This window comes from Centroberyx gerrardi, chromosome 14, assembly GCF_048128805.1.
Source record: "Centroberyx gerrardi isolate f3 chromosome 14, fCenGer3.hap1.cur.20231027, whole genome shotgun sequence".
Lineage (NCBI taxonomy): Eukaryota > Metazoa > Chordata > Actinopteri > Beryciformes > Berycidae > Centroberyx > Centroberyx gerrardi.
The window spans coordinates 21,804,629-21,817,388 of NC_136010.1; the positions used below are offsets into that span (position 1 = coordinate 21,804,629).

Below are 12,760 nucleotides of genomic sequence, written 5' to 3' on the forward strand. Positions count from 1 at the left end.
CCACCTTAATGGAGTCCAAGTCAATTCCAAGACCAGGTCCAGTTGAGTTTAAGTCAAGACCAGGTCCAAAGGGCATTGAGACCAAGTCAAGGCCAAGACCAAAATAGGCAATAAACAGTGTTTCCAAATGTAAAACTAAAGCTTAAGGAGTTTCTTATGATAGCTCTGGACTATACCCTTTAACATCCAACTAATAAAAATATGTAATAAAAAAAAAATAATAATAATAATAATAATAAAACTAAACATAGACATGTTATTATGAAAACCATAATTATGAAATAATATTATTTATTTTTTGAAATTAAAGAATAAAATCAACCAATTATTAATTTTTATTTTATTTTTTTATTAATGTACTGATGATATTATATATTTTTGTATTTATTTATGTAATAATTTATTTTACTGACACATATTTATTTATTTAATTATAACTAATATGGTCCTCCATAGAAATCTGTCATTTTAGAGTACAATTGATGCAAACTGTATGCAATATTTGGTTTCTTTATGTTTTTTTCCACAGTTCTTATTATTTATCGTTTTTTTTTTATTATTATTAATATACCAAGCATCGTAGACCTACAGCATCTAATTATGTATCAGGAGGCTGATGTAATGGTTTGTTTGAACATATGAATTTTCTTTACATTGAAGCCTTTTCACATGACGTTATCTGAATATGTACGGCGTGGATGTTTCTGTGTTAAATTACATTTGAATGCGGCAGATGGCAGAATTGCACAGGCGCACACAGCTGCATCATTATTCCTATCACCGTGCACACCAAGCTGGTCACATTTCTCCCAGGTATGTTTACTGATTCAAATTTGAAATGACACCGACTATTTTCTAAAACAGACAATAGGTATTTAAGACGTTTTTTGATACACAGAAACAGAAGCAGTTGGTTTGGACGTGACCGAGGTCAGGCCGCAGGTTTCTATCGTGTTAGCTTACACTTGTTTGATGCTTCACACGTGAAACCTGTAATAAACTGTGTTGTGCAAATAGAGTTATGTCCAATTGCAGGACAAGGACATTACCAGCGGTGTAGAAATATTATTAGCTTTGAAGTTGTGCGCCTCTCTCTCTCTCTCTCTCTCTCTCTCTCTCTCTCTCTGGAATCAGTGCTATCTATAATGACTTTATGACAGTTTATCAGTCTGAAGCAACATAGTGTTGCAGTATCATTGACCAAGCAGCACTGCCACGTTGGACCCTTTTTTTTTTTTTTTTCCCCAGTGGCCTACATGTAGCTGACAAACTTTCCCAACTTGTCTGACTTATTATGTGACATTAAAGTTCCTACCATTTATTATCCTCAGAATGTGCAAGTAATGTTGCCCCTTTCTAAAAAAAATAGTGTCTTATAATCATGGCTAATAGGTTTGTATAAAATAGGTCTGCAGCAAATTCCATGTAAAAATAGACCTTGAGCTTTTATTAATTCATCTTCACATTGTAAGGTGAAACATTGCCTGTTTTTTGTAAGGCAGTACAGGTTTCAAGGCACATTTTATTCTGTCAGTTAAACCATGACAAAAAACTAAACTCAAACAAAAAATATAATATATTTTAAAAACCAATACAACAGTATTTGAATTGGGGAAACTTACATTAATTCCACAAAGTGTTTCTGTCTATGACTTTTACAAAGTGGCACCGCAGAGAACACCGTGTCATGTACCAAGCTTTCTCGGTGTCAATTTTAACATGTTCAATTTCACATAACTACTGTAAATAGTTTTCCAGTACATCAAACAAACCGTGGATATCTTAATCTTGTCACACAGCATATTAGGACGACACCTCAAAAAGTTTATCTAAGGGATTTCCTTTTGTACAGCTTTGATAAAATGACATTATTTCTGAATTAGAAAATGTCACTGTGTTCATGACTGTCTGAAAGTCCTCACCCTATCAAAGAGTTTCATCACCAATGAACATCAAATGAAATACTGTGCAACACTAAATACACGACAATGTACGGCCTGTTGTAACATTCATACAATATTGACATGATCAAGTCACCACATGGAACAGTAAGACTTCTGCCTTCTGTGTAATACAAGAAATCCACATATGGAGGCCATGCTGAAGGAACTCACTGAGTGATGTTGCCCAACAACAAACTGTCTACAACAGTCTTTTAATGTCGATCTTACAGAGCAACAGTCTGTAAAGAGTTGGGTTTTGACGTTTGGATCCCTGAAGACTTTGAAAAAGAGCAATCTGCTAGGAACATATTTGCAATTACAATTTAGACACTTAGCTACTTTACTGTTTCAGTCAAGTCAACAGCTTCAATGCTGATTATATATAAACTTCTGTATAAAGACCCTGGTTTCAAACAGTAGCCATGACAATAAAAAAAAAAAAGAAACTGAATGCTGAGAAAAAGGAAGAAGGATCCAGTGGGTTGTTAGATGGCCTCTTGCTTTGTAATGGTAGGCTGAGGGATGGAGGTCGGCTGCTTGGGCACGGTGGCTATCACCCCCTGAGCCATTTTATAATGTTCTGAGCTGGAGGCAGTAGGTGGAGAAGGTATTGGGGTTTCAGGAGTGGCTGAAAAGTAGAACAGCAACGTACATGAGAGAGTTAGAGTGAGAAAGCACAGCGTAATTGGGTACAGTGGCCATTTTTACCATTCTTCGGTGCAACATTTCTTGGAACAACACAATTTTCAGACAAGGAATAAGCACTTTTGTGAAATTTCTGAGAGCATTAAAAATGTTAAGAAAAAATAACAGAAGTTCCCTTTGACAAAGTAAGCCAGATTAGTCTCAGTGAAGAACTTAGAGGATTATTCTGCCAAGCTTGTTTGTCCTTCCAGCTACCTGACTAGGCTGCACATGGAGCTGGGTGCAAGTGAGGAAAGTTAACAGTCTCTGCTAATGTTAAAATATCATTCATTTCAATGCACTTAGACTAGTGGTTTTGATTGTCCTGGTCCCACTCCTGCACTGGCCAATTCTTGCACCGTACTATTGTATGTGGCATTACAACAATACTTTAGCTGAAGAAGCACAGTGAAATCTTGGATGCAATAACATTTGTGCTACACATCTAAGAACATTTCATACTAATTGTATTTGTACTTACAGATTTGACCATTGTGGATTGGCGTTGGCATGTTGCTGGCCACTATAACATTGCTGCTGAGATGCTCCTGAACCAGGTGAGGGTGCAGAGAGTGAGGTGCATGTGGAGCCTCATTAGCAGAACCTGAGAGACAAAACGCACAAACATACTGTCATTCACAATGTACTGTGGCATATACAGCATCTACAGTTCAAACTAAATCATCCAAAAGAGCTCACCTCCGAGGAGCATTTCTTGTAGCAGGTTGTCGATCTTGGCCATGCCAAAGAGTTTGACGAACTGGATCTGTTCGATCATCTGCCAGGTGATGCTCTGTAGCGTCGGCAGCAGCAGGAGCAGCTCTCCGAAGCGGCCCCGAGAGTCGTACTGCCTGTCGTTGATGTAGTCCTCCAGGCTGACCTGGACCTGGTACCGCATCCTCTTGATCTTTCCCGGGTCACTCAGACCTTTGGCGTCTACGGGCAAATAAAAGCAGGGATAGAGATATGTGTTAGTGTTGTAACTTTCCTCCCATAATTGAGGGAGGCAACATAGAGCTGTATACAGTATCTAAATAGGTAGACATTCAAACACTCATCTGAAATGGACTAATAGTTTCCACAAACCAAAAGATTATTCAGCAATCGTACCTGGGTCAAAGAAAACTATGGCTTTCAAGCAAGCATATTCATTGTCGTCTATCTGAAGCTCCTGGAAGGGAAGCACCAGCTCGTCCAGGATCCTCACTGCCACCCTGCACACCTCCAACTCTGGGCAGTTTCTGGGGATGATGTGGTCATTTCCTGCAGGAGAATCAGTTTGGAGTTTGTGTTTTAGGGTGAGGTCTAAAAGAATACATTGGAATTTTGTTCAGGATGGAACAGTAACTTTGCTGGCAGCATCGGACATTGAGTGATGGCAGTAAGACTGTGATTGACTGTTTTTAGGGGTAAAATACTCATGCATGTAATTTTTACCTAATAACAGGAGATCTTTGTAAAGCATGGACCTCTTGGCAACACCGAGCAGGAGGTGTTCTCCAGCATGAGCTCGCAGCAAAGCCACCTGAAATACAGTGAATTAATTTCATAATTAGCTGTCTGGTAATAACTTGATGAGATCCCCACAGACCCCACTATACCTTAATCTGAATGTTTTGGTATCATATAGCCTAGAAGTCTCAGATTCCATTGTACACTAGATTTAAACACTTAGCCACTACCTTGACTTCCCAGTATTCATCTTAACTGGGCTATCACTCTCTAAAGTCAGTATTCCAAGGTCACTGAGCAAATCGAAGCTTCAAAGAGCGAGCAAGAGAAAGACCGTGGCGGATTTCTCTCAAGACACTGGCTCCCTCACTAATACATCAGCAAATCAGTTACCAAGGCCCGGTGATCACAGTGTTAATGATTCTGCACTTTTTTTTGAGGAGGGATATAACTTTAAAACCAGCTCATCATATTCTAACTCAGGATTAAAATACATTAACCACTCCGGTTGAGGAGTTTAAGATGTTCCTAGAGATCAGTCTGATACTGAGCGTGATGTAAAAAAGTCTCATTACATTCTTTGTATATATTCTTTTTAATAATTGAGCTCTCTTTCTTCTGGTAAATATTTTAGGAGAGACATAGCTGGTCTATAGTCAGTCTCCACACTCCTGTAGCCTGTACTTGGTGGTTGCAGTCTTATGGTTTGGGGTTTGATGCTGCTGCAGTTGTCGCCTGGTTGATGAGTGACCAGAGTGTCTATACAGCTATGTACACTCTGTCTGTGTATGAGTCTTACCTGGTCATCCAGGGGCAGGTCACAGAAGGCAGGGATGTACTTGGCCCACTCCACCAAGACCAACAGCTGCTGTTTCATAGACTCGCATACATCTGTGATGGTGGCGATTTTTTTGGTCCTGATGTCGCCGTTCAGTATGGGACCAGGAGAGGTGATCTGCACAAGGCAATACAGATGCAGAGTCATCAGACGCCTTGTCACAGTGATACATCCTAGTCAGATGTGAAAAATCTAAGAGCTCTGGAGCCTGTAAATCCCACAGATGATTTAGTCTGCAGCTCCGGGCCTTACCTGTCTCGACAGTACATCTGCCTGGATGAGTGCGTTGATGGATGGTAAACTACTGTCTTCATAGCTGGATCTCCTGGTGCTGATTCTGTCTCTTTCATTCTGTACAGCTGAGACACACACACACACACATTTATACCATCAGTAGTGCAACTAACACGTGGGCCTGTAGCACAAAAATGTGGCATTTATATGCAGCTCAACAATTTGAATATGCAAGAAAACAAGAACAAACTTTTAATTTTCTTCATTACTTTGCTATACAAATAGATAGAATGCTGAGTCATTTAAAGGAAAAATAAGGCTTCCAAGATTGTCATGTTTATCAGTATATGGCTATTATTGCTCAGAAATGTTTGCTCAGCATAAACTGGTCATAGACTTCAGTGCTTCATGGAGTGAACATTAACAAAGTGCTACTCTCCTGGGTGTTGCAACATACCCCGACTACGGGTAGCTTCAATTCAATGGGACAGCTCACACTATGACAGTGATTTGCTGATTAAGTGGGAAATTTTGTTTTTTCCTTGCAAGAGATTGCCAAAATCACTACTTCTCTTTTCACAAAAACATATAGATTGAGCTTATAGATTGAGACAGTTTGTCACGGTTTTGAAAAGATAAAAGGCTCCTACCTTCTTTCTTCATGCCAGCTCTAAAGCATTTCTTCAGTCTGCAGTATCTGCATTGATTTCGCTTGTCTTTGTCCACAATGCATTGTCTATTGAACCTGGAAAGTGAGTAGAATAAGTTTACTGGTGCTGTAGCCGATTCAAAAAAGCAACTGGAATGAATGAAGCAATTATGTTCCTTTATGCAATATTTAAACCCTTAACCAGGCAAAATGACTAAAATATTGTTATTTACAGCAACAGCCTGAAGGAGTAATGCAGTGGGTGGGAGGGTTACACACCGTCACACACTCACTGTGGGGGTGCAGTGCTTTGCTCAATGGCACCTCAACAGCAGCGGTTAAGGGAGGGGAGAACATTACACATTCATTTCCCACCACCCAGGATTTCTCATGTTTCTATGACTATGCTTGAGCCATTTTGGATGCATGGTGCTCTCACCTGCAGGAGTACATGTGGTTTTTGCGGACGCTCCGTCTGAAGAAGCCCTTGCAGCCGTCACAGCTGGAGGCCCCGTAGTGCTTGCCGGTGGCCCTGTCTCCGCAGATGGCACACAGGCTGCCCGCCCCCAGGTGGTTGGCGGCGTTCATGCTGGCACTCTCAGCCGGCGAGGAGTCTGGCACAACGAGGAGAAGAAGAGCAAAGAGAGAGAGAGAGAGAGAGAGAGACACTTCTCATCAGGTCACCAGACCTTAGGTCATCAGTTGTTTAGACATGGAACAGGGATACACAGGATGACACAGGGTGACACTGAACAGAGGCAGCTTTTATGAAAATGTTTCTATGAAAGCTAATCATACGACAGTGAACAAGTATCAGGAAACATGGTTTGATTGCCTAATATTCTCAAACAATGTATTTATTGAAGACATGTAGTCGAGCTGGCTTCATTTAAGAAGGTGTGAACGGCAGACGTGAGTACAGTCATCAGCGCCATTGATCACAATGAGCCTTCATGAGAACCTGCTAGGATCTATTACCTGCCTGAGTAGCTCAGACAAAGTCAACAGACCATAATTGATGTAGGCTTGATTACCTCTGAAAAGGCAATCACTGGAGACAGTCTTCCTTCTAGTCACCCTCATAGTCATCATACTGGGTAAATCAATCACACAGTATGTCATGTTGTCATGATCATAAACATTCTTTAGGTTGTAAATGGTTATTAGTTATTGATAACCATTAAAAAGTTGAATAGTTAGGTAGTAAGAATCTGTTATAGAAGAATTATAGAAGAATACCAAAATGTGAATGTAAATTTATAGTTTATGTAGTGAGGTTCACTTTCAAGCATCTTTTTTTTATTCTCATTGGGAATAGTTTCATTTTAGAATCAGGATCACAGCCAGAAGTCATGGGAGACTGCATACATAAATAAGTCGGTGTCATCTTAACTTCTCAAAAACCATTAATCACCCCAACACCAGAAAATCCCTATCCTAATTCTCAACCCTAGAATCTGTGGGAACAAACGGTTTGTAACAGGAGAGGGATGTTCATGATACTCAAACTACTGCTTCATCAGAGGATGAATGTCTATCCGCTGTCATCGATCTGGCTGAAATATGACCAGTACCACATCACTCTGCAAGCTTCAACAGGTTAAGATCGCACCACACACTGCACTCCCAACGACTACCAAATGACCAGAATGCATTGAGAACTGAGCGCAGTCTCGTAAATCCGAACCTCTTAATGTTTTACTATCGCACCAAGAGGCGATAAAAGAAGACCATTGCACATGATCGTCCCTCTGCAAGCAGAAGCAGATGGACAAATGACCCCTTTTATCACGACTCTGTCCTCCCCTGACCAAAGTTTTAAGCGGGTAAAAGTCTCAAAGTTCATCGGCAGAGCTACATATAGGTGACTCACCTGCGCCCATGGCCAGCACTTGCATGTTTTCGAACTCCAGCGTGGTGTAGGCTGGGTCCAGAGAATCGCTGTAGTCTGCCATGTCCATGTCTGCTAGTGCTTTGGGCAAACAAATTCTCAACTAACTGACAGTGGGGCAGAAAGACTTGTCCAAGAAGCTAATGTGCCCCCCCACCACCACCACCTCCACTCACCCCCTCCCTCTTTTTTTTTTTGGGCCTAGCTCCGCCCAGTAAAAGGTAGATCCCTGGCCCAGTGAGTGTGATGGGGACCTGGTGGTGTCAGAGAGGGGAGACTATGCGGAGGCCGCCGCTGACTGACAGCAGAAGCCGCCTCCTCCTCCTCCTCCTCCTCCTCCTCCTCCTTCTCTCATGCCTCTAACCAGAGGAGAGGTGGAGTATCTCTCTGGTTGATGGTTAACTAGCCTCCTCAGAGGGTTGTGGGTTTTTTTTTTGAAGAGATAACACAACTTTGATATCTCTCATCTCTTGGATATCCCTCTCTCTCTCTCCCTTTCTCTCTCTCTCTCTCTCTCTCTCTCCCTCTCTCTCCCTTTCTCTCTCCCTCTCTCTGCACACCGCTGTCAGTAATGGATAAACAACTCCCTGATGAGAGCCATAACAGGTCAATCCTGTGCCACTCTGTGACACATCACGCTTCCACCAGTTTAAACCAGTTGTCCATTTGATAGCCGAGTATCTCAACACTTTCTATAACATGGCGTTGTCACGACTACACAAATCACAATGTCTCACATCTGTTGTAGGGCAGGTGAGAGCAGAGCAAGGTGTAGCTTACCTGGCATTCATATGTCATTAGGGAGACCCACTAGTCTGTATTCAGACCTACTTCCACGTGTAATACGTCCCCGGGTAAATCTCAGTTAATTCTAGCATAATGAACAGGAGAAATAACTCTTGCTAAAGCAAATTGATGCCTTTATGTAAAAGAGTTCATTGTTTCTGAAAATGCAGGGCGCACGTGAGGCTGCATTCTGATCCAAATGCTCAAAACCTGCTGTGCCGGGGCAGTCGCCCCTCAAAGAGACAGAGACAGCCTCGGTGATTCATGTTTGCGAATTATTTATAAAGGCGACATACAGTATTTCTTTAAAGGTCAGACCCTGCAGCACAAAGGCGACTAGAGCCTCAGTTTGTGCACATAACTGTAAGAGCATGCTTTTATAGGAAGCTTTTAGCCAAAGCATTTACTGAATAGAAAGTGACTTAGGGTCTGAGAATGGAGTGGCAATAGAGACAAAAATAAAACATAATTGAGATGACGTGCTCATCAAGAAATAAGTCGATTCTTGTTTTCCTACAATTCTCTGCAACAATCCTGAATCCGATTGCTTTCAGGAATAAATTCTTTGGTTGCGCAAATTCACTGCCTCCTCTGCGTAAGTGAATGTGACACGGCAAACAGTAGTCTAGTATTTGAAGAGAAAGTGCCAGTACATAGCAATAGGTCAACGATCTTGGGTTCAACCAGACCTCCGGAGCAGTAAACCCCACATAGGTGAACTTGATAACCATCCACCCAAATTATATAGAGCATTCATAAAATGATCCAGTTCTCTCCCAGCAGGCAAACACCATAACATTCCTGGTGGTTATAATAACCCTGAGATAGTCTGTTCAATGATTAAATATTGACGAAAACCCCCTCTTAATCCAATCAGAAATGAAAATGGATGTCATCAACCTATGATTAAAACCTATAGAAACTGTTCTTTTCAGCCACTCTAACTGTCATGTATGATCATAGATTTAGATTAATTGATCTTGGGTCCTTTGATGTAGGGAATGCTGTGAACATCTTAACTAATCTGATTAACTCACACCCATGATAGAGAAATGATTAGCAGCTTTTTAAACAAACTCCTAAGTACCATTACTCTGTGCCCAGAAATGATAATACAGTATGAAACGTGGCTCTTAAATGGAGCATGTTGTGTCACCGGTCTACACAGCGGCTGTCGATTACAACATGTCTTCACGTTCGATTCATGTGGCTCCTCTGCAATGCCCATATTTGCTCAATAAGTTTGTTCATTATTCCAAAGCACCTAGTAAGCAGAGGGGATGGGATGGGGGGGGATTCTGTGTGAAGCTATGAATGAGTCACTCGGAACAAATCTTATCTTCCCTGTCATTAAAGCGCTTTTATCACCGCTCCCATCTTAAAATTCTGTGAACTCCTCAAGGAACAGTCATATACAGGACTATAAAGTATAATCTGCGTGGCTGTAGCTTTCTTAATCACACACACACTGACAAACTGTTCTCATGTGTGAGATAGGACAAGTTACTTTCAGATTCGCCCATAACTTGTCTGCATTTTGGGGAGGAGGGGGGGTATTCTATAAGATACTGTGGGTACTTTCTCACAACGCACAGGCTATATAGCATGACGTGCAGTATGAAACAGAAGGCTCTCTGTGAAATCTCTGAACAAAATAAACTTACTGCAGCACATTTTCATTCTGGTGATTAATTCTAATACACACATTGTATGCACATGTTGATAATCCAAGACTACAGACCCTAAAATGTATCTTAAGCCCAAACTTTCAGCACCCACTGTTGCATATTTTCATTATTGTTTTCCTCGTATAATGTTCAAGACCAGTATATAAAGTGGATGATAAGCAATTATTCAAGCTGAAGCAGAACAAAGAGCTGTGATAATGTCGACCCCAATGGCCACAACTGCCTGTCACTCAGCTGTCATATTGCATGCAGCATGAGGAAGCCATGTTGAACTGTGATGGGATGAGAGTGCTGTCTTATAATCAGTCACCCAAACTCCCTGCCCCGGGGCTAAAAGTCAAAGGATCGGCGAGAACTGATGTAACACTTGTGTGATTCTCCCCTTTGAAACTTCAAACTCCAGTTTGTGAACAAAGTCCTGTCTATCTTCTGAATAGGAATCTCCGACCACTGACCAAACTCCATTTGTAACCACTGCCTATTTGTACCTTCTCCTCAATGACTACATTTCATTTCCCCAAGTCCGATCTCAAAGGCAAGCGGCAGGGAAGCTTCATAGTAAAATCAAAATACTGGAACTAGCAGCTGGGAGAAAGGAGAATCCATGATGGCCTGGAAGAGTCAATAAGAATTGGAATACACTGTTTGGGAACCTATTTTGTTTTTTTAAAAGAGCTCCACTACAGACAAAAAGTGAGTGTTTATTATGCACATCCAGGAGCGTGTTGATGTTGATAAGAGTAAAAGAGAAGAGACAATGTGCTTGCTGCAGCATGTTTGAGGCCAGTAGAAAAAGCCCGCTGCTCCGTCTCCTGCAGTAGATGGAGGAGATAGGTGAGTATAGTGACATGGCAAAGACCTTGTCAACAGATAACTATCTGCAAATCACACAGCTTATGCAAGCCCCTCTGGCTCGCCAGGGAATATCATATTTTCTGTGTCACTGGAATATTCTCAAATACATTCATTGTTCACGCTGATATTGATTTTTGTGAAGATCGAATTACTTTTTGTGGTCATTTTCTAACACTGTCAAGTTAGCATGTTTAGTCTGTTAAGTTGTGCTGGATCAATAATGAATTAATTTACTTCTGAATCAATACCTTTACCCAGCTTAGTAAAATATTTTTTTTCTGCTCAGTCAGATGTAAAATGAAATCAAGCTTCCTTGATAACTCCAGTGAAGCTAAACTGATCAATAGTGGTAGAGCCTCAGAGGCCTACAGTCTTTGTGTATCAAAGCCTTTTGGGGCTTCCTCTCTACTTCAGTGAAGTCGTCATCTGTGTTGGGCTTAGTTAAACGTTGCTGTCAGGTCTTGCATTGTGCTAAACTGGAGAATGTCATTTAACAGCATAAATATTGGAAGGAGTGTTAAAGAGGCTTTTCCGTATTTACTAAAAAGATAAAATGTACTCTAAGATAAGAGATAATGAACATTTTGAGTTATTTGTATTTTGTCTTCAGACATGTTTCCTCACTTTTGGGGGAGCATTTAGGTAATTGTGTTGTATGAAGAACACAAACTTTAATAGCTGAAAAATGCCAAGAGAGTAAAGCAGAGCCAGTTGAAATCATATTTTTTTTTTCTGAAACAACAGAAAGGTTCTCATAGTCCTCACCCATAATGACTATTTGGTCTTGGGGTAATGATAAACCACTAGGGCCTAATTTTGCACAAGTTCTACTTATCCCATAGCCTTACTGGGTAATAAAGATGTTGGCAAATAAAGGTGAGAAGTATGTAGTTTGAAGAAAAGATAACACACAGCTATGATTTTTCACTTACTCTCCACATGAGAGTTTGCACTGATAATGTAAAATGTTTTCTTTTGCTAATATAATGATTATTTCTTTGTAGGAACTTAGTTGTATCTTACTTCTTTCTGTAACATATTTATTTCTTTAAATCAAAACAACCTTTCAGTACAACTGTGTAATGTCTCAGGCTGAGGGCAATATTCTACTGTTCTGCAACATTTTGCAGATAAAATATTTAAAAGTACAGGAGTATGTTTGTTTTTTGTTACATATTCAGTCATAGCTGTTTTTGCAGACTGAAAAACTCACATAGCCTCTGTGCACCAAATAAGTAAACAATTGCATCAATAAACATGAAGACCCATGCGCAACGTAAATCAATCACAGTGTGTGATAAGCCTCTGTAATCATTAACTTCTGTTTTGCTGAGAATTCATTTTGACTGCTGGCCCGATCACTTCTGTCAGCAGCCTTGCTCTGAGCGCTTTTATCTCCCTGACTCCCTATAGGGCCTCTTGTCATCAGCAGATCAATAGACATTTAACCTCAATATCTTGAATAACAAGACACTAAATATTTAGGAATTCAACCTTATCCTATCAGCGCAGGGCCAAAATCAAATAGTCCTCAAATAGTGCAGCATCCGTCAGACAACAAACACTGACATCACTGCAGTTTGAAACCTGAATGAAAATACATCTGACAAATATTCTGTGTTAAAATAAACCTAAACATCTGTGACTTTTAACCTAATTGCTTTAACATTCATGTGGGTGATATGCAGACTTGAGAGTGATCTGATCATCAGCCCAGTGAGTGCATCACTGACACTGCAG

The 12,760-nt window shown here is 40.7% G+C and overlaps 1 protein-coding gene across 1 annotated transcript; it reads right to left on the minus strand.

Moving 5' to 3' along the window:
• Positions 1–2,428: 2,428 nt before the first annotated feature.
• Positions 2,429–7,782, minus strand: hnf4a (hepatocyte nuclear factor 4, alpha). The gene is made up of 10 exons (XM_071915480.2): positions 7,674–7,782; positions 6,240–6,414; positions 5,802–5,896; positions 5,170–5,276; positions 4,879–5,034; positions 4,065–4,152; positions 3,738–3,890; positions 3,327–3,563; positions 3,109–3,231; positions 2,429–2,571 (listed from the first exon to the last, which is right to left on the minus strand). Exons 1-10 carry the CDS (start codon positions 7,759–7,761, stop codon positions 2,429–2,431), a joined length of 1,365 nt encoding a protein of 454 aa, XP_071771581.1. The 5' UTR covers positions 7,762–7,782.
• Positions 7,783–12,760: the final 4,978 nt, after the last annotated feature.

Excerpts from the sequence above, each read along its gene's own strand:
- hnf4a (XM_071915480.2), bottom strand. The coding sequence starts at position 7,761 with ATGGACATGGCAGACTACAGCGATTCTCTGGACCCAGCCTACACCACG. Across the intron at positions 5,897-6,239 it reads AACCACATGTACTCCTGCAG|GTTCAATAGACAATGCATTG; the intron begins GTGAGAGCACCA and ends CTCACTTTCCAG. Across the intron at positions 3,891-4,064 it reads CAAAGATCTCCTGTTATTAG|GAAATGACCACATCATCCCC; the intron begins GTAAAAATTACA and ends ATTCTCCTGCAG.